Source organism: Cebidichthys violaceus, unplaced genomic scaffold, assembly GCF_023349555.1.
Source record: "Cebidichthys violaceus isolate CVI_PGR_0920_01 unplaced genomic scaffold, fCebVio1.0.p SCAF_4, whole genome shotgun sequence".
NCBI lineage: Eukaryota > Metazoa > Chordata > Actinopteri > Perciformes > Stichaeidae > Cebidichthys > Cebidichthys violaceus.
This window is the reverse complement of record NW_027176594.1, coordinates 17,740,869-17,763,209: the sequence shown is the minus strand read 5'-3', so window position 1 is coordinate 17,763,209 and position 22,341 is coordinate 17,740,869. Positions and strand designations below refer to the sequence as shown.

At 40.6% G+C, this 22,341-nt stretch overlaps 2 protein-coding genes across 2 annotated transcripts in view; one reads left to right on the top strand and one right to left on the bottom strand.

Moving 5' to 3' along the window:
- The first annotated feature begins 1,318 nt into the window (after positions 1 to 1,318).
- vwa10.2 (von Willebrand factor A domain containing 10, tandem duplicate 2) lies at positions 1,319 to 10,701 on the top strand. Its single transcript, XM_068727117.1, has 18 exons — positions 1,319 to 1,380; positions 1,814 to 2,227; positions 2,722 to 2,929; positions 3,054 to 3,139; positions 3,222 to 3,315; positions 3,866 to 3,994; positions 4,097 to 4,283; positions 4,669 to 4,838; positions 5,079 to 5,191; positions 5,370 to 5,486; positions 5,623 to 5,826; positions 5,917 to 6,052; positions 6,183 to 6,335; positions 6,552 to 6,644; positions 6,996 to 7,105; positions 7,448 to 7,612; positions 8,631 to 8,954; positions 9,336 to 10,701. Exons 2-18 carry the CDS (start codon positions 2,039 to 2,041, stop codon positions 9,765 to 9,767), a joined length of 2,910 nt encoding a protein of 969 aa, XP_068583218.1. The 5' UTR covers positions 1,319 to 1,380; positions 1,814 to 2,038; the 3' UTR covers positions 9,768 to 10,701.
- Positions 10,702 to 12,927: 2,226 nt separating this feature from the next.
- The window catches only part of LOC137884754 (cytoplasmic phosphatidylinositol transfer protein 1-like), a 59,155-nt gene continuing 49,741 nt past the window's right edge, over positions 12,928 to 22,341 (bottom strand). The window contains exons 6-9 of the mRNA XM_068726747.1: positions 19,481 to 19,576; positions 18,963 to 19,118; positions 18,504 to 18,567; positions 12,928 to 16,743 (exon numbers count right to left, since the gene is read on the bottom strand). Of these exons, the coding sequence (XP_068582848.1) occupies positions 16,385 to 16,743; positions 18,504 to 18,567; positions 18,963 to 19,118; positions 19,481 to 19,576 (675 nt within the window). The 3' untranslated portion in view covers positions 12,928 to 16,384. The remainder of the gene's footprint in view (positions 16,744 to 18,503; positions 18,568 to 18,962; positions 19,119 to 19,480; positions 19,577 to 22,341) is intronic.

Genomic DNA, 22,341 nt, shown 5'->3' with positions numbered 1-22,341 from the left:
CAGTTTTACACCATAACTTGTAAAAGAGCAGCCACAACAGATTACAGAAGGGTTTAGAGATGTGTAGATTAAAACCACCTTCTGTGGATTCCTTCTCGCCTAATAGGGATCAGTTTCTTGAAAATGAAATTTTGCAACTGTGACATGGGATTTCACTGACAAGGTTCTTGTGAAATATTCCGGAACGATGACCCATCGAATGTATAAATAGTTTTCATTTTCTGAAGAATTCATCCTTCTTGGTTTCATTATCAGAGGTGAATAACTTTGTCCCACTGAAGTAGTATGAAGATATTCCACAGAGGCAAAATGTATTTTTATGTTCCATCCAAAAATGATGGCACTACACTTTACAGACTGTACTGGCCACAGTGTCGTGTGATTGAGCTTAGTTGTCAGTTGGTAGTATTATCGTCTCCTATTACACATAAACATGGCTCTGCTGTTAAAACTGAATGTCCTCATGGTGGCATTAGGAACTCCTGATGGTGGCATTAATCTCAGTGTCAGAGGGGAGAGTGGAGGGGAAAGACAATCCACTGAATAATGTATCTGTGTACGTCTTTGTGTGAGTGCGTGTGTGAAGGAATCGGCCATTACCCAACGCCCAGGTATCTGTATGGGGACTGAAAAAGTCGGATAAGTGCATCCCTCATTGATAACTGTTGTTATTGGGTCTTTAATCTTACAATGAATGTGTTTTCCTTCTGTACTCTTTTTGACCTTACATTGCTTTGCTGGCTGGGTGTCATAAACACTCTACAAGGCAGCATTTCCAAGTGGGTCTCCGTTGATTTAATTGGCTTAGTTTGTGAGCTTTAAAGGTGTTACTAGATGTGTTTTTACATTTTTGAGAAGGCCAGGCTAGCTGCTTCCAGTCCTCATGCTAAACGTAACGTAACCAGCTCCGTACTTGACACACAGACATCTTTAAGTATTTCTTTAACTGGACACAAATGTTTGTCTACGTGTTTTATCCATGTGATTGGGTTTGTTGCTCGGAGCTGATGGATTGATAGATGGATGGATGTTGTCAATCAGGATCCGGGGTTTCTAAAAAAAAAAAAAAAAACTATGTGCAATAGGATGTATTGCATACAAAGAAAGCACAAGCAGAAAAAATGTAAGCTATTTGGTAGTTCTATTCATCAGCTCAGTCACTGAAGACGGACGCAACTATAAGAGGGAAGAAGGAGGGCACACACTCACTGTCTCTCAGCACACACACTCTTAAAATTTCCAGATAACACAGGAAACGCACAGGTCTAACAGTTTGCACGATATTATCTGAGTGTAAACAGGTACTGCTGGCAAAGGAAGACTGAAGCGGTGCCAACGTCTGAATAAGTCTGGACTGCTAAAACGCAGAGTGCACACGGGGTAAGGGAAATATATCTGCATTTGTATATCGTTAATTGTGTGTAGTTAATGGGCATTAATCTTGAGTAATCTTACACATATTATAATTTTAATTATTGTATTACTTTAATTATTAGTAGTAATAGTAGTAGTAATAATGGCATTTTTCTTTTTCCTATTTAAAATATGAGGTTGCTGTCTTTCAGATTAGGTCAAACCATGATTTCAAAATATATTTAAATAGCACATGAGATGCTGTAAATCTTATTTTCTTTGGGATTAAGTTGAAAATATAGAAGTAGAGATTCTCATATTTGATAAATGCATCCTCTTTTATAAATGTTTTAATGTAATCTCATGATATCGTGTTGCACCAATGCCATCTGTTTATTAATGTAAACTGTATTTGTTGTAAAATGTCAGTCTTGACTGTCACATTGTTTTTCTTCCTCAGGTGGTTTCACTTGCCTCATTTTACCTGGTTCACTGCCAGTAACCACCCATTGTGGAGTTACTGCAATCAGTGGAGGAGATTTTATCCTACTTCTGCTCAGTCTGAATTTGTTTTGGGCAAAAACGTGAAGGAAAGAAAACAGGTAGAGGGAGGTAGTTGGGACAGTTGAGAAGGTTTAGAGAAAGAACAATTTAGATTTCTTCCTCTCCAGCTTCGTTGCCCATCATGGCAGTCTTGTTCATGGTGGCGCTGGTCATCTCCCTGCCAGGCCTCATTAACAGCTTCCAACCACTCTTCTCCCTTGATGGGAATTCCACCACTCACCTCGACATCACACAGAGGGCAGTCCTCAGAAAGACGGCCGAGGTCTGCCGAGATATTGCCGCCTCTGAGGGACGGGACTTCAGCCTGACTGTGAGTCGGAAAGCCACACTGAAACAGAGCAGCTGGAGTGACTGTGGTGCATTCAAATGTCTAGATGATGTATTGTATGTTTACATTATTTCTATTTCATGATATGGGGACAATTATTACACATAAAACCTTGTGGTGGTGTTTTAAAAAAAATGTTTCCCCAGGAGAGAATCAAACATGCAGTTTGACTGAAGGAACTTAGGGTCAACCCTTTGGACACAATGATGGCAAATCATGAATAAATGAATTACTTACAGCTAAACCAAGTGCATAACTTAAGATTTCATGGTAGTCCCTGGAGGTATTGTTGTCTCTTTGTTTGTTTTTAGCAACCTGCTCCCTTTTTTGAGCTCTGGCTCCCACTCTCTGTGCCCAGATCACTCACATAGTTTGTCCTCAGAAAAACCACAGAAAGATGGCGATACATGAGTCTGTATTAATGATTAACGATTTCACAAAGTGCACTCGGTAATTTGTCGTGTCATTGTCTCCAGATTGATGACAGCCTGTCAATCGACAAGGTGCAAAGGGCCTGTTCCTCTACAGGTTCCTCCACCTCTCTCCTCTCGACTGTCATGTTCAAAACGTCCATCGCCAATATGATCTTCGGCAACGCAAAAGTGGACGTGGTTTTTGCGCTGAGTGAGGAGCACCATTTTGATGATGAGACCTTCCAGGGAGGACGGGATGTCATAACAGCAGGTACACATCAAACATTGCTTTCCCACTCAAGACGTCCACGAAACAACAATTGTAAAAGTTACTTCCTGCAAAGTGCGGGTTCAGTTAGCGGCTAACTCTCTCTGTTCTCTATTCTGCTGCTGAGGTGTGTCCGCCGTGAAGGCCAGTGTGAAGCTGGAGGACTTTGTCGCAGGGAGGTGGACTCTTGGAAGAGTCTGTCATACCCTACAGGTGAGAGTTAAGATCAGGGGCATGGTCAAAACAACAAGCAGTGGTGATGTGGTGAATGATGTTTCTGCTTCTGTATGTCAAGGACTTCTACAGCCACAGTAACTGGGTGGAGCTGGGGAACAATGCTCCTTACAGCACCCTGATCAAACCAGACCAACCTCTCGAGAACTTGGCAGGTAGGAACTGTGGTTATATGTGAAGATGGCTGATTTGACTCTCTGAACTGTCTGATTGAACTCTTGCCCACAAAACTGCTCCCTGGTTACTGTTTACTGTATGTGCTTGAGCGAGAAATCACACAAGGCACATTGTCAGTTTATTTGTCACCTGTCAGTTAACAAATCTCCACCCTGACGTGGTATGCGTTCAATCACGCAGTCCACAGATGAAAATCAGTACATTGTTGCTCAATATTTCACTTAACACACAAGCCTACAACTTAGTACCCACACAGTACATGCTTTGTATTTTTATTTTTTTTAAACTGAACTACATCAAACTGTCACAAAGAGCCCTTTACTCACCATTCAAGAGGGATTTCTGAATTTCATCTCCCAATTTAATCTGTAATATAAATTATAATTATTCATACCAGTAACAGACTTACATTTAAATACAATTTGTAAAACTGATTTGTTTTGAATATGTTATCCCATGTTTTCAGAGGAGTTAACCGTGCCCGGTTTGATTTTTGATTTTATTTTTTTGTTCTTAAATTTGCTGCAGGCCTAAGTACACCAACATGTAGAAACTGTACAGGAGGTAACTGTGACAACAACCTCCTGCCTGACCTGCTGCAGCAGGGGCTTCTCACTTCAGGGTACTTCAACATCTTCTCCTCAGCGAAACCTGCAGGTGACTTTAAGGAAGCGTCCGCACGTTTGTTCTGTTCCACTGTAAGGTCTTGTGACCAGATGTGTGTACGTTACACAACAAACATATTCTCTCTGCTTGAAGGTAAATGCAGCCACGGTGGATCATTTGACCAGACGAGCAGACGTGACCCAGTGGGAGGCATTAATAAGGATGATGTTGGGTCCAGCCATGGCTCTCTTCACCACAAAGCAGCTGATTTGGCTGTGAATGCCACTATCGAGCTACTGGAGGACATCAGACTAGCTGTCGGAGACAAGAACTTCCTGCGGTATGGGCCAACCACACCTGAGCCATTTGGAGACCTACAAAACTGCAAAAAATAAAAATAAAAAAATATGGCCACCGAAGGATGAATGTAGGGTGGAGGGTGATTTAACACCAAATTAAAGCAAAGAAAGTGCTTCACATTGAAATATTATATGTCTCGCAGATGTCTGTGAAGCTTGCACTTTTCAAACAATCTATCTCAGCTTTAATCAGGACAGTTGGAGTCTTTTGTCTTGCAAATCAGAAAAAAAAACAGGCTTACTGGGCTGCCTCTAAAAAACGCTCTGTTCGCAAGGTCAAATGGTCAACATTGATTGATGACAGATGAAATCCCCTCGATCAGCCGTATCAGGTAATGATGTTTTGTCTCTCTTGTGTTCACACAGATTGATGGGCCTCTCCCAGTCCTCTGTGCTGTGTTTTGTCATTGACACCACAGGCAGTATGAGCGATGACATAGCCGAGGCTAAGAGAGTTTCCTTCGACATCATTGACAGTAAGAGGGGAACCCAGCAGGAGCCCTCTGCCTACATATTGGTACCCTTCAATGACCCAGGTACAGACATAGTGTGGAGTTCATGAGTGACGTTTGATCACGTTTAAGTAGAATTTACTAGCTTATGCTGCTTCCAAATAAAAGTTTGCTCTACTGTGAACAATAAGAAAAAGTTTTCTAAAACTGCAATTTGTTTTCTGCCATTGTAAACTGTGCGTGTGCGCTTTAGCCCTAGTCAAAATAAAATGTGTGGTTAAGTGAGTGACAGTAAGTGGTACCGGTTATCTACTCTGTCTCCAGGTTTTGGACCTCTGATTATGACAACCGATGCAGATATCTTCAAAGACAACATCAACAAGCTGACTGCAAGTGGAGGAGGAGACATCCCAGAGTTGTGCCTGTCTGGACTGCAGGTGTGATGAATGATAAATGTTCAAATAAAATTATTGCTCAGCCTTACTTTAATTTTATTTATTTTTTTATATAAAATTACTTTTCATTGAAATCAAATCTTGTCATGTTCTATGTTTGTTTAATAATTAATTAAGACTATTTTTATTAACAAATAATATGTGTTCTTGTCCCGGACAGCTTGCCCTGACTGCTGCTCCCCCCTCCTCTGAGATCTTTGTCTTCACTGACGCTCCAGCTAAAGATGCTTACCTGAAAAGCACCATCACAGCCCTTATAGAGAGCTCCAAGTCTGTGGTAAGAGTTCACTTTTTAGCCATCCTTGCTCTCTAAATTTCAATAAAGAAATTAAAAAAATAGTATGTAAACAAATGTGGACATGTATCTGGGTCTAATATAACCTTTACATGTTTTTTCTATCCGAATACTTTAGGTTACTTTCATGTTGACAGACGTCCTGGCTAGTCGACGGCGCCGCAGAAGTTCTCAGCGTGTGAGTTCACGTTCAATGAGCCAATCAGATGCGCAGCTGTACCGGGACCTAGCCCGAGCCTCTGGAGGTCAGGCCATTGAGGTCACCAAGTCGAACCTCTCTCTGGCTACGAGCGTAATAAAGGATTCATCAGCCACTGCTGTGGTAAGACGTTGAACAGGAAAATCCTACCTGATTAAAGATGCTGCTGTACAGTGTATAAACTATAGCTGTTTATGTCCCTTCTTCTTTCAGGTGACAGTTTTTCAGGTAGTGAGTAATCCTGGACGGCCTGATAATTTTACGTTTACTGTTGATGGATCACTAAGGAACATGACTGCCTACATCACAGGAACATCATCTCTCACTTTTGATCTCACCAGCTCTACAGGTGTTGTTATTGCTATTGTGCTTCCAACCTTTAACTCCCTCCATTGACTGCCATTAGAACATCTTTAGCTTGGTTTTGCTGGTAGGCCAAAGTGTTATTTTAACATGTTTTTGGTTTTTTTCTCCTCCAGGTGTGTCTCAGAGTTCCAGTCAGTCCAGTGGTCCTCTGGCATCTTTCACCACAGCAGGAAACCTACGTCGTTTAAGCCTCAACACTGACAATCAAACCGGTTCATGGGAAATTAGAGTTAACTCTAATAACCCCTACTCTGTTAAGGTCACAGGTCAGTAATAGGATAGAGATCACTTCATATGAGAGAACGATTTTACTCAGCAGGTCTTTGTTTACAGCTGTGTTTGCAAATGGTAGCCCTACTGATCTTTTTGGGGTGTGTGTGTGTGTGTGTGTGTGTGTGTGTGTGTGTGTGTGTGTGTGTGTGTGTGTGTGTGTGTGTGTGTGTGTGTGTGTGTGTGTGTGTGTGTGTGTGTGCGTACATCAGGTCAAAGCTCAGTGAACTTCATTTTCAATCTTGTGGAAGCTCATGAGGGAGCCCACGGAGACTTCAGTCTAAAGGAGGGACGTCCTCTTTCAGGTCAGACCACTTTCATAATTATTTTCATTTTACAATTTGAACAATTCTCTTGAGGTGTGTGTGTGTGTATATATACAGTATATATATATACAGTATATATATATATATATATACAGTATATATATATATATATATATATACAGTATATATATATATATATATATATATATATATACAGTATATATATATATATATATATATATACAGTATATATATATATATATATATACACATACATATGGGGGAGCCTCTTAGTCCTCTTTAGTTATTTAGTTATGGACAAACACTGTTGAAGTGTAATGATGAAGCAGTCACACTCATCTGGTTTCCCCTTCTCTCTTGTCTCAACAGGTGGTAATGCCAGCCTCTTGGTCTCCGTAACAGGCAGTGACACAGTAAAGGTCACAGAGGTCACTCTGTTTGACAGCTCAGGGCCAACAGAGGTCAACGGATCCCTGCAGGCACGTCACATATTACACTTGATGAACTTAAAGGGCCACACCCAGTAACTATTTCCATATAAAAAGATGTTATATTTTCTGCTTTGAACTGTAGTTAATGTCGCTACGCTGGTAGCTGACCCTCACATCTTGAATACTAGAATGTCCTGACGGTTGCCGCAGTCTAACTCACAAGGCGAGTCTGCAACAGACAAAAGTTCCACTGTAGTCTAGATTTTTTTTTTTTTTTTAAATATGTTGTGTAAAGCAGTAACATTTCAGGCAAATAATACTAGAAACTGCAGTAGTCAAAAATAGACAAAATGCTGTCATTCTGACCATCTCATGCTCTTACCTCCACAGTCGGTGGGAAGTGGTAACTTCCTGGTGACATTCACTGGAGTCCCGGCAGGTGAATTTGTGGTTCGCCTAAAAGGAGAGGACAGCGGCTCCGCGTCCAGGTCAACACAGAGCAGCTTCCAGAGACAAGCCTCCACACAGATCAAGACATCCAGCATCTCTGTTACTGTGAGCTCAATCACATTCAGCGTTCCGTCGCAGTTCTTCACTTAGCCTCAGCATTTAGAAAGTAAATAATCTTGACAGGTCTTCATGACTACTGGACTAGTTTATGGTAATTCCCATTCAATGAAATAACCAGCGGTATAGACTTAAACTAAAAGAAATAGTACCAATATCGTCATAGTTAAGTAAGACTGAGTCTGCAGTCATGTTAGGGTCTCGTGTACGGTGGTGTTTTGAGCAAACTGCTAACATCCTCACAATAATAATAATGCTAACATGCAGATATTTAGCAAGTATGATGTTTACCATGTTCATTATCTTATTTTGGTAATGGAATGCTAACATTAGCTAGCATTAAACTTAAAATGCTGAGGCGGATGGGAGTGTCATTTGTTTGGTCATAAACCAAAACTAAAAAGTAATGAAAATGTTTTGGACTAAGATGTCATCATTAGGGACAAAAAAGTCATTTTTAGGGTGACAAACATTTGTACCATATTTCAATATTGCAATTCATCTAATGGTTGTCGAGACGTTACAGTCAAAACCACAAATGTCTACCTCATTGTGGCGCTAGAGGGAAAAGTCACCTCAGTTACTAGGCTCCATCCTCATGGGACCATGAATGTCCTCAGAAAATGTGCTGCCAATCTACCCAATAGTTAGAAAACAGAAATATTTCAGTCTGTACCAAAGTGATGGACGGACCGGTCAACATCGCTATCTCTAGAACTGCTGGCGTGGTTAAAAAAAATCATCCCTGTTGCCTTGCTAATATCATATTTACAACATAAAATGGCAATCACATCCAATAATGGGATATTTTTATATTATTGTTGGTCGATTGGAGATTTAAAGACAAACTTGACCAAACACAGGATCTTGTATTAATCTAATGACTCAAGCTTGTTTGGTTCTGCCATCATTCGTACCACATATACTGTTATTCCATACATTAGAACAGGATATGTGTAACTATATCCACCCCCGCCCCCCTCTTATTTTCCCCTCACTTCTTCAGGCCCTAGCCAACAACACCAACATTGAACCAGGCTCCACCATCTCCATCCCTTTCACAGTCGCCACAACCACCAATGGAGTTGTTAATGACTCTGCGACCGGGACGTTCACAGTTCGAGCGAACAACGACCGCAGCTATACTTCAACTTCACCCAGCACCGTTACCATAGCGGCCGGCAGTGGAGGCAAAGCCAACGGCACCGTCACCTTAACAGCACCAGCCAGCGCTGCATCGGGATCAGACGTGACCCTGACCATTGAGGCAGAAAATACAGCTGCCAACGACATCAACTACGCTGTCCTCAGGTTGTCTGTTGTTGCAAAGGTGAGAGGAACAACTGTGGATGTGGAATAAAGGGAAGCAGGATATGGTAGCAGTTTGGTGACAATTACTGCAAGAGCAAGAGATTGGAGTGAGGTGGCGAGCAGTATGTGTCACATTTTCCAACATCAATATATCCCAGTTAAATCACTTATATTGAATAATGGTCAAATACATAATATATTCATGTTTGATTTGTGTTTCATCTCTTTTCTTTGATGGTGTTATTGTAATATTTAAACTAATGTGTCAAAGGTTTGTTGAAAAATTGCTGATAAAATCCCATTTTGTTCTGGTTCCTTTCCTTGTTGTTAATGATAAGGATGATGTCCCATTCCCGTCTCATTTGTTCATCTCTCCCACTTCCTGTTTCTGTCTCTCCAGGTGACAGATGTGACCCGCCCAGTGTGCCAGGTAGTCAGTTCATCCACCGTTTGTCCATCCTCTTCATCGCTCTGCACTTCCTCCCAGTGGGAATTCATCGCCAATCTCACCGATGGCATCAACGGAACTGGCATTGAGAGCGTCGCCATCCGCAAAGGGAACGGTACCCTAAATACTAGCACAGTGGCTGGAGCAGGCGGTGAGAACATTACAGTGGCTACCTACAGAGCCTCCTGCTGTTCACAGAATGTAGAGCTGTCTGCTGTGGACAAAGTAGGTAACGTGGGGACATGTGTGGGACAGGCTAGAGAATCTACCACCACCGCCCCTGTGACTACAGCTGCACTTAACACAACATCCACCGGAGGGCACGCAGCGAGCATATCACACTATCTCTGGACCAGTGTTGTGGTTTCTCTCCTTTGGAAGTAAACGGGATATGAATGGGAATTGCAGTGGAATTGTGGAATTATTGCACATGAATCAAGTCTTTTATAGCTTTTATTTTTTTCATCAGATGTGTTTGAATTTCCACGGCTTAAAGAAATTATTTCCTCCCATTTGAATAATAGCATTGGTACTAATATCTCTTTAAAAATTAATATAAATTCTTGATATAAAAATATTTTTTTATTTTATCATTTTATTTTATTTTGTTATAACATAAATAACTTTGTTTTTCTGAAAAAACTGGAAGAGTTACTTAAATAATTTGTCACGTAACCCATTCTTTATGGTGTAGATTTGCTGCAGCCATCCAACCAAAGTGATGCTGATGTAGAAGCGCCTGAATCTGCTAGAACAGCAATGCCAGACTCAACTCAATGGACTATACTCACATTTATTTTTAGGGTTTCACTAGATAGTTACAGAATTTATTCTTATTAAAATCGTGGTGGCAAATTTGAGAAATACTGTTGCATGAAGGGGATATTCCGTTTAAAGAGAAGTGTTTGTTGATGGTGGTGAACAATAAACTTCCCTACAGAGGCCGTAGTTCAGACATGCATTATGACTGGGACAGGATTTTTAATTCTGACACTGTTATGTAGCATTGATCTGTGAAGTCCAGGGTATAGCAGATCATATTCTGTGATTCTTTTTCTGGTGTATCTTCAATACTTTCTCTGCCCTGTTTATTTCAATTAAAGAAAACCTTTTTCTTATGACTTTTTTCAACATAATATAGTATGAGTTTTTTCAACATACTATACTGTAACGTTTTTACTATTTAGGACTATTTTAGGCATACTATATGGGCTTCACGGTGGTGTAGTGGTTAGCACTGTTGCCTCACAGCAAGAGGGGCCAAGTATACTATGACTTTTAATATTTTCTTTACTATAACATACTATAATCTACTGTAATATGACACTTTTAAATGACTTTTTTGGGGCTTTTATTCCACATACTATCCAATGGCTTATTTTCAACACACTATGAATTTTTTTCGACATGCAATAACATAATTTCTGATAAACTATGCTATGACCTTTCTTCAACATAATAAATTAGGATTTTTTCAAAGTTGTTTTTCCACATATATTATTACCTTTTCTGATTTACTATACATTGGCTTTTTTTCAACATATTATCCTATGGCTTTTTATAGACAAAATATACTACGGCATTTTTATGGCTGTTTTTTCAACATAGCATACAATACTGACTTGTTCGACCTATTTGACATGCTAAACCAGGATTTATTTTCCAACACACTACACTATGACCGTGGCTGTTTATTGACATACATTACTATGACTTTTTTTTTTTACTATGACTTTTGTCAATACACATTACTATGAGTTTTTGTTACTTTCACATTCTATACAATTACTTTTTTATGAAATACTATACAATGTCGTTTCAATACTATATAAACCATAACATTTTTAAGACAATTTTTGATATTCTATTCGATTGTGTTTTTTGATAAGATACTGTACTATTACTTGTATGACATTACCCTTTTTCCCATATTACACTATGACATTTTGTGACTTTTTTTATACATTTTTCATGGCATGCCATATTTTTTTTCCCCCATTTCTCTGTCGAAGGACCGAGGATGTCATTTGCTGTGCAGACCGTAAAGCCTTCTGAAAAATGAGTTATTTTTGATATAGGGCCGTAAAGAAGGTAGTGTTTTTTAGGTCCACTTCTCCTCACCTTAGTTTCCTCGTCTCCTTCCAGCCTGCTGCTCCCCCAACAAGTCATATCTTCTCCCTGCGAACCAACAACAAAAGACAAGTGAAAACTAGCATGTGTTTATATGATTTACAGATGGGTTATAGAAATGATCTCTTTTCCGGTGATTACAGCACCTACCGTGTCACTGAGAGGTTATTTGTGTCTCAAAGTGACTTGATTTCCTTCCTGAGGGTTATATTGGAGAGATTATGGCTCACCCAGTCCTTTTTACCTGTTGATATAGCTCATCATATTTTCATTATTATAGCTCAAACACTCGACAAATCAGTTTTTGGCAGACGATCACTTTTGGCATGACACCCCAACAGGTGACAAGCAGGGAGCAGGGAATGCATTAGTGAGTGAATTATAATGAAGCAATAATGCACGAGAGGCCTTGGTACAGATGGATGACATATTAAAACCTGCCGAGGTCGGCGATGTCGTATACAATAACTGGTTTTCGATCATCTCTGAAACACTGCGGTCTAGAAACTCCCTTTAAATTGCCTCCAAAGCATTCGTGGCCCTTTCTGAAGCTTTGTAATCCAGTGCAGAACAATGTTTTTTTGGAGAGCTTAAAAAAAAATCCAACAATGAATATCTATATTCATCAGTGTTGAGAGAAGTAGTTAGCTGAAGCCTAACTACACACACCCTAAGCACAAACATGATGTCGAGTCTTTCAATGACAGAGGCTGTGTTTTGGAATTTTTGCATACTTTGTTGCATATTCACATAAAAAAAAAAGTATATATATTTTACTCATTTTACTTTACTGCACCAGCTTCATTGTTCTTGTACGTTTCTTATTAATCAATGTCTGATTACACCACCATACATCACCTTAAATACAAGAGACTTTTAAAAAAGGTTTGTGTGAAATTTCCAACTATGACAACTTTGCATTTCAATTTTATTTAAATTAGCTATACTTCGGCCAGATAATACATTACACTCAAACTTTGAATTAGTCCCCAGAACGGGGCATGTTAAGAGTTTTACTTGGAATTTGGTGTTCTTTGTGTATACTACTTTTACCTAAATAAAATATATTAGTATCGCCTTCCACCATTGACTTTACATTTTAGTTGAGCCAGTTATCCAACAAAAACAGGACAAATACACCAGAAAACTAAAATGAGTCCAGAAATGACTGGAGGATGAGTTTTAAATAGGGTTAGTGTTTAGGGTGGATTTATCCTTTAAATGGTTGGACAGGATGCATGTTGAGTGAAGATCACCATCAGCTGCTGGTAAAGAGGGCCAGTTTAATATTTCAAAAGGCCCCATGAAGTACTAAGAAACCGTTACTTTGCAAACAGCACAGTATGGTTTCCTGGACAAAACATACATAAGGGGTTATGTCAAACATGCATAAAAAACAGAAAGAATAACACTGTTGCAATAACTAGTAAAGTTTATTTTTCTGTTTCAGCAAAAGTAAACAATAATTACAACAAAGAACCAAATGAACCTTAAAGGGAATTCAAAATATAGCAAACACAATAATAGATAAAGTGGAAGAACCGAGAGCGACTTCCAGCAGCCGAATAAGAATGGAAACGCTTAGGACCCGTTTCACGAGGAAGGATTAATGCAGAAAGCTGCAAAAAAAAGACAGAACCGCATCCGATCTACAGCACCGAGTGAAATACACTGGGCGGTCACTGGTTCCACTCGGAGCAGTTCAGCACAGCCAACTCAGTGATCCTGGTTGGTGAGACGGGTCCCAGTTATCAGGAGACAGTGAAACAGCCTGGCCAAACGTAAACTGCAATAGAGGAGCGGGGGGGAGCAAAAAGCTTGGTCCTTTAATCCAAAGAATAACGACAAACTAATTAAGATGTTCCTTCAAAACAATACAGCAACCACACATTTAAAGTACAGCAGATTTACTACAAAGAATAACAGAAAAGTAAATCACCTCTTAACTACCATGGCAAGTAACGAGAAAGCAGCTACCCCACTGAAAGAAAGGCTTCATTTCGTTTTCACGTGTACAAACTATTTTGCCCTGCATGGTCACCAAAAGCAACAGGAGAGTCAAAAGTGCACTATGAGGATTCTTGATACTCTATTGACAAGAATAAACTCGACGAAATTCAGTATCCTCAATAGATGACAATGACTTCATAGATAGACATTATTCCTAGATTTAAAGAAACTTCATTTACAGCTGAAGAGGTCATCCTTATCGCACAAACACTTAATATCCGTCTATGTTGAAAGCTTTGAGCACATTCTTTTCACATCAGTAATGCAACTTGAAACACGTTTCAATGTAAGAAACCATATCAGTCATGAACTATAGTATTTACAATACCCAATATGCTACTCTTTTAAACAGAGCACAGCTTAATGTCACACAATTGGATATTATGTGCATTACTTGTAATAGTCAATGGTAGATCAAACGTATCCCTGGATCTCTGTATTCCTGACAAAAGAGATGGTCCATATCAGAGTTGTGGATGATCTATACATAATAAATCAATACAGAGGGCCGATAACTGCTATGTAACGTTTGTATCCTCAAAAAGCAAAGACAAAAAGCTACAGCTACAGATAAATAGCTACAGCTGTTTTTTTTGTTTTTAACAAAAGCAAGTGAGAAACTGTACATAATATTAACATTTTATTATGGCAAGACCACTAAGGACTCTCTTCTGGAACTGCTCTCGTCGAAGTCACTATGCTGTATTATAGGACTTTGGTCCAACAAACCCAACAGGACTGTGTAACACACTTCATCGTCAAATGAGGTGTCAAAGACTGGAAAGTGCAAAATGCATTTGCGCTGTAAGGTTAGAAGTAATTTGATATGAACGGGGGGGGGGGGGGGGGGGTTCTAATTTCCTAAAATACAAAAAAAAAGTGAACCCTGATACTTGAGTCTGATGGCGTGCTTTGATGTGATTGATTTGATCTGAATATCTTGTAGTTTAGCAGCTGTAGCTCATTTCTACTATTGGTTAAATGCATCATTTGAGATCAAGAACAGGCAAAGAAATGCAATGACACTTTTTGTTTCTGTAGATGAAATAAAAGAGATTTTGGTTTACTCACTTGAAGGAGATGAAACGACAGTTGCATGCAGAGGCACTGAGTTGAAAGCGTTTTTTAGGCCTGTATTCTCTGGGCATGCTTACGTTTCACTCAAAATCAGCTTTTTCTATCATACAAAATTAGTGAAGCGCTTTCAAAGTTGGCATTCACTTTCTCCCCCCCCATACAGTTGCATCACCAAATATACTGTACCAATCCATTCATTTACAGTATATACATATATACTTCACACAATATGTATATACGTTGTGAACATTCCATGCAGCATATAAAACCCTTTAAGTAATATCAGTGTGAAAAAGAATAAGTTGCTGTCGTTATGCATTCGTTCCTCCTTTAAAAAAAAGGTTTTAGATGGTAATTAGCAGAACAAGCCCAGCACAAAGAAAACCGGGCGCTGCAAAGGATTTCCTCTTTGCCCAAATCATTTTACACGCCCACCAGCTCAGTATAACCAACCAGCACAGGCAAAATAAAACGTATCAGCAGTTCTGCAAAATGCTATGCAGCCAACAAAAGCACATTCTCAAGTCAGCTTGATGCATGTGCCTCTCTCCTCAAATCAAGCTTTGGGCAGTCAGAATCTCCATGCGCACAAAGATCAGCAAATGTTTAAAAACTACCCAAATGGCCTTGTTCCTACATATGACAATAATGCGATTTGCTGATTTTGATCAAATTGTCCAGCATTAGTTTCAGGCAACACTTTACTGTAGGTGTTTTTGTACTGACCTCTCAGTCAACTCGAGTAAGATATATGCAGTAATAAACTTCCAACGTATTCTATTTTAAAATCAGATCATCATTGGCATGCTAAAACCGTAAGTGCAGATAAAACAGCTTAAGGTACAACATTACTGCTGTTATGCAAATGTTCCAAGGTTTCTGATGTGTAAACATTCCAAGGGTTAAGTAGACTGGTACAGTACATACAATAGTTGCTGTAATGTAATATCTGTGGAGGTATAAAATGTGGCTGTTTGGCAATAAGCAGGGAGAGAACGGTACAGCAACATCCCTGCCTTTAGGGTGAGCCAGGCAGAGTCTGGGAGACCTGAGGTGTAAACTCTCTATGATTGTACTGATCTTGCATCTGTTGTAGAATTGGAGTTTGGGATTGAAAGGATGAGTGCAATCTGATCCACAGGCCTGCTCAGGAAACAGTTACAGTGGCTCTGTTCTGAGGGTACTTGGCTGTCCTTCTGGTGCGTGTTAGTAGAACTAATGTTAGACTGTGCTGCTGTAGTTTGTGTCATGGAGTTCTAATTTAGTAAATACAACCATTTCACAAAAGGACAGGTTTGCCAGGCATTCATTCGCACACATTGTCAAAACTAATAAACACCACCGGCTCTGTGGCGCTAAGGCAACTACTTCTTAGTTCAACAGTTTGAAAGCAATCGGCTCGTCTGATTGAAGAAAACATAAGGAAACATTCAAAATGATTTATTCATATGCTGCTCAACAAAAAAAAAAATAACTAAAGATGCACTTTGTTTTGATTAGACATCACAGGTGGTTGTAATATTAGATGAGACATGTGGCTGGCTAAACTCACAGGCCAACCACAGCCAGGTGGCTAAGCCTACAGCTGCCTGGAAGGTATCAGTGACACCGATGTAGACTTCAATGGTGATCGTGACTTGTGTGTCCAGGTTTATGGCAAATCATTAGATATGGCTAGATAACTTGAATGTCTGGCCACTGGTGTTTGGAGGTTAGGCTACTAAGACAATGGGGTTGGGGGAATAAGTAAAGCACAGGGTGGGGGAAGACTTCCCGAGGTCCCTCTACTGCTTGTCCATCTCAGCAATATCAGTGTTGGAGGCGGGTGGCGTGGATGGCTGGAGGTGGTTTGAAATGGGAAGTGGGCTCATGGAAGTGCCCTGGGGAACACCACTTGTGGAAGGGTCAGGAAGGGTGAGGGTTTCTGGAGCAGACTTCTTGCGAGGTCGGTCCTTGGCGACAGAGAGGGACTCCGGCGCATCAGTGCACATGGGGGTGGTGGGGGCGCTGGCGGGGCCGGTGAGGGAACAGGAAGACAGGGGTGTCTCGCTGATGGAGATCGACGGCGGAAAAATCCCTATCTTCTGGTTGGTGGCCTCCTGGATGGTGCGCTCAAACTCTCTCACCTCATCCATCGTCATGTCTGGATTACAAAAAAAATAAAAATCAATTGAGACCAATGAGAGGCAGAATTGGGAAAGCAGATTAATTTTACTCTTTGTAGACAGTTGCAAAACACCAAAAAGGCAGAAACTGGAGCTTTCCATAACTCCAAGTTATTATTAGAGCCACAGGCATGGCCAGAGGAAAAAAAAAAAAGGCACATCAAAGTCAAAAATATATGTCCTAATTACCCAAAATTACACAACTTTATTCAGTCACCAACGCAACATGTCAAGTATGAGACAGCGCTGGGGCAATGGAGTCAAGAAACAATGTAAACGACACATACGCTTGGTGTGTCATGGGTCTCTTTGTCAGCCGATGCAGATGTGCTTGGGGTGGAATGCTCTTGCGGCTCATTGCAAACTTTATTGTTGGTTTGCTCATGCATTTGTTTCTCGTAATCCCGCACGTCATCCAAAGTCATATCTGAAAGAAGGGGGGGAGGGGTGGATTGGGGGTCGAAATGTTGTGTACTCGTCTATGCTGAGGCTCCGGTTGACAAACGGGTGGTGAAGGAGAGGATACGTTGGAAAAGCTGCATTCCATGGGTGAGTAAAGCGGCTTTAAAGTGAAAGCTTTAGGAGGTAAAAGGGGTAGCTCCTCATGACCCAGAGAGTTTAGAGGAGACAGCTAGACAAATCAGAGCCACACCAGGAGCGAGGGAGAAAGGAAGGTCAAGGAAGTTTCAAGATTAGATAAAAGCAAGAACAATCCAAACCCAAAGAAGAGGTTGAATGACTGGATGCGTAAGTAAGCAACACCTAATCTCTGGGCAAAATCATTCATCATTCAAAATATTTAGGAAGTATTTCAAGCATCCAAGCTGTTTGGAGTTGTGGTATAAAGGTTAGTAGTTCTAAAGAGGAGAGGAGAGGATAACTGGCTTGTTATCTTAGCCCAGAAAGGCTGCAAACAGGGCTGCCTCTTGTGCGACCACCCTCAGATTTCATGTTTCAGCAAGCGCATTATTCTTCTTCACAAATCACTCCTTCATGAAACTGCAGTATTGCTGGCAAGGTTTATACATATACACAAGCATATTTAGTTCTTTTACCAACTTCATATTTGGCTTTAATATGAAATATAGTGCCAAATATAGATTGAATTATTGAAACGGTACTGCACTTATACCAGTAGTGTTTCTACTCTCGACTCTCAATAAAGTCATTTATATGAATTTGTCAAACATGAAACATGAAAGTGTATAGATTAAGAGTAGTTTTTTTATCATGCAGGTTTAATTGGAAACAAACGGTGAATGTGCCCGAACACGACAGTGCAGTGTTTGTCACTGGTGGGTTAGTTAGTGGGTTGGATACCAAGAGGAGGATCCGTGCTGTAGAAGAAGGAGCGTGACTGGCAGCAACGGGGTTAGATGCAGGTGTAGTGATTTTTCATGCATACTGGTAATAAACAGTCATCACACAACTGATCTATATCAGCAAAGTAGGTACAAAAGTGCTAACATTTCAAATAGTATTAACATAACACTTCAAGCAAGGTCGTATCTAACCACATACAAATACATTGTAAATGTAACTAGATATGCATTCCCTAGCAGTTAATCACAATACACGTCAATGAAAAGGGATTACTTTCATCTATATTCTCATATAAGAAATGTGAATGTCTAGGCAATGCATTCATGATAACCTAATGTGAGTAAATAGTTGACTGAAATGTGCCAATAGCTGTAAATAAGCTGTAGTGTATATAGAGAAGGACTGATAGACCTACCAATCCACTCATCCACCCAAGCAAATGCCTGTCTGTGTCCCAGCAGCAGCACATCCCGAACAACCTGTAACACAACGCGATGACGGTAAGAAAACAGTAACTCACCGTGTCTTTTTATAAATCAATGTTAGGTTTAAAAGCAAACTATTCAAGATTCAGGCTGTAGAAGTAAGGTCATATACCCAACCCTCTCGTCTTTATGATTTAAAGTTACAATTTAGCTTAGTGGCTTTAACTAGCTGCCTCAGAACACCATTGAAAATTGCATTTTTAACAACAATGACCAAATAGTTTGAGGGACTGGGCCAAAGAAGTATGTATGTATGTATGTATGTATGTATGTATGTATGTATGTATGTATGTATGTATGTATGTATGTATGTATACAACTTAAAGCCAAGGGTCAACTAAATGTTTGACAAAAATGACAAGACATTCACCCCAGGGGCGACCTCTCACCTTGTGTACGAACTGCTCCACACGGGTCTGCAAACCCCACACCTCAAACTTGACGGTGACCAGTTTGTATGAGCACATGATGGGGTCCTGGGTGTCTCTCCAGCCCTCCTGAAGAATCCCACGCGACGTCTTCTCTGACTTGAAATAGCGCAAGTCCTGCAATGCGGTCAAAATGAACACAAGCATGTTTATTATTACAAATAATAAACCTGGAACTTCGGGCGTCTCTTTTCTGCACACCAGCAGAGGGGCAAGGTGGACCCTGAAATTACATGCATGACTAACTGTATACTGGCATTCAAAGACACTCATGGAGAGAGAGAGGAACGTTCTCACTGGAAAAGATTGGCTGTAAAACGAGTTAGACAGTTTGTGTTGTGTTGTGATCCTACTGTTTCATCTCAATCACATTGCCTTACTAGAGCACTTGTAGATCCAACGCTACACGTACGCCTCTTTAGTAGCGTTAACTCCCAGTAGCCGCGAGCATCTCCACACTCACACCTCCACAAGCTCACCTCGGACTCTTTATAGTAGCGCTCAGGGATCTCATCGTAGGCGATGTCGACCAAGCACACCTCCCTCTCCTGCTCCTTCAGCTCGTTGTCAAAGATCTGAAAAGCAGAACAGATGGTTTGCGAATGCTCACTGCAGCCTCTGCCTGCCAATCAGAGTAGCCTCCTCACAAATAAAAAAAAAACAAAAACAATAACACCTCCAAAATGTGTCTTTTCCATGTTCCATCATCACATTTGTGGCTGGCAAACCTGCCTTTCTGCTTGACTCAAAAGCTGGAAATTGTTCATACTGTTACCAACACTTGACTGTGCATCTTGTCGCTCTCTGCCCCCTCGTCGCTCAGCCAAACACCAACACATGTTGTACTGGCTTATATAACCATTAGGTGGTGCTCTGTGCCTATGTGTTATATTGGTTACTGTGCCAAATGACAGTGCTGATTGCAATTACCGTGACATATGTTGATAAGACGGGTGTGCAGCCTTCTTAGTTTTAATGATTCTTATTCTTCAATCAATGTTGATAATATGGACCTTAATAGACTAAATCAAGAATGAATTAAATTTACAAATGAGTATACGAGCAATTTAAAAGAAGAAAGTGTATCATTACAGATACACTTTCTTCTGAAGTCTGAAGCTGTTATTCAGTCACTTTAAATCTTGGATCATAAAAACCCATTACAATAATTACAGTTTTACATCATAATTATAGAGTGTAGTTCTGCATTATAAATGGATACATTCTCCTAAGTATTTTACATAAATATCTTAGTTAAAACGGAAGCTGTATAAAACATTTAGTAGATCAGTTGGTACATTTCTTCCCATCTTTGAGCTTTGCCTCGACTGAATGTGAACTTTCTGTCCGCAGATACATATACTCCTCCTTCTCCCTTCTCTCTCCCTACTTTTCTCCTCCTCCCCTCCAAGGGTGCATTCTGTCATTCACACTGCGGATGAGCACCGCTGGCACAATAAGGGTGATATGTCAGCATGGATGAGTGCAGCCAAGCGACAGGAACGGAGACTGGATGAGCAGAGAGAGAGGGAGGGAGCGAAGAAGAGGTGGATGAGAGGATAAATGGAAACAATGAAAAGGAGATGCAGTGGTGGTGGTGGTGGGGGGGGCAGGCAGGAGCAAGAGTGTGTAATAAGAGTAGAGGGAAAGAGTCACAGGGAGGGAGAGGAAAAAAAAGGGAGAAAGCAGTGGAAATGAATGCAGAGACAAGCACGGATGAGGAGGGAGGAGGAAAGGTTATAGGATGAGAGAGGAAACATGGGTGTGTGTAATTAGAGATGAGAATGGAAAGGAAAAACATCTACAAAGAGCACGTACGCATCACTTTGCAAAACATAAACGCACGTGTATGAATGACTTGGAAGGGTCTCTGGTTTACTGGAACACTTTCAAACAAAGTCAATTTGAAGTAAATTAGAGCTTTAAACAAAAGATCATAATACACCAACAGGGAAAATCTTAAATAACTTTACATTTTTATGATGCAAAATTAACTTAAATACACACAACGTATGAGAACAGCGTTCACAAGTGCCAATCAGTAACACAATCTTATTTTGACCAGTAAATAAGGTCATTTTGAAAAAGCCAGCATGACATAACCCCAAACAGACATTGACCCTCTCTGTTCCTACTTCTCCCACTGCTAAAATCAATCTGGGCAATCCCAAAGTCTACATGCCCTGAGCTGCAACCCAATACAACGCTACATGCTAATGCTGTGCACTCGTCTAGTGTTGGTGCACTTCATTTTGTCAGTTTTCCTGCGCGAATACGCGACAAAAGTCAAAACACAGGTAGACAGTATGATCATTTCAAGACAAATGCTCTGCAGCTAAGGCCTCTTAGTGGTCACTGTCTGTCTACAAAAAATTAACTATAAATAACTGGACCGCAATACGTTAGCCTCAAAAGGAAAAAATACAAACAGAACAGACCAATCTTATCCATGACATGCCTAAGAGATTATCATTAACTGGATTAAATTAGCATTTCTCCCCAAGCGTTTCATTCGTATTTGGATGAACAGAAGAGATTCAGCATGTTACATGTTGGGGATGACGTCCTCATTCATTAACATTAAACTACTGCAGTGCCAGTTCAAATTGTGCCTGTTCGGAGCGACCCGATTGCTTGACCTCCAGTACTTTGAGACCCGCTCATACACACAACGTCACATTAGGCTTCCTGGGGTCCTCAGTAATACACCCACAAAGTGTGAAGTTGATCAGATGTACAGTGGTTGAGAAAATCAATAAAAAAGGACAGACAGACACTCCTTCCATTTCAGTTAGAGACGTTATTTTAACAAGCGGCTCTTTCGGAGGTTGTGATCTTGAACGGCCTTATAGAACATCTAGGATGAGGAGCATCTTTCTTTTGCACGCAATTCCAAGTGTACTTCACTGGATTCAAGAGACCGGCACCCGTGCAGGAACATGATGATCACCTTTTGTAACGATAGCTCATAACCATCTCTAATTTGGGCGTGGCTTTGAACCTGCATGACCGGCCATGTGTGACCAATACATCATTTATATGAAGTCTTTTTTCATTCTGCCGGCTGTGTAGTTCAGGAGTCCTTGAGAGATTACCAGAGCAACATGGGCCTCAGGACGCATGTTAAAGCTGTGTGTGTGTGTGTGTGTGTGTGTGTGTGTGTGTGTGTGTGTGTGTGTGTGTGTGTGTGTGTGTGTGTGTGTGTGTGTGTGTGTGTGTGTGTGTGTGTGTGTGTGTGTGTGTGTGTGTGTGTGTGCACACTCACTGGCACTGGCTAGTACAGTGGAATTCTGCATATCATATACCGTTACTGCAGCCTCCATCCAAACGGTGCATGATG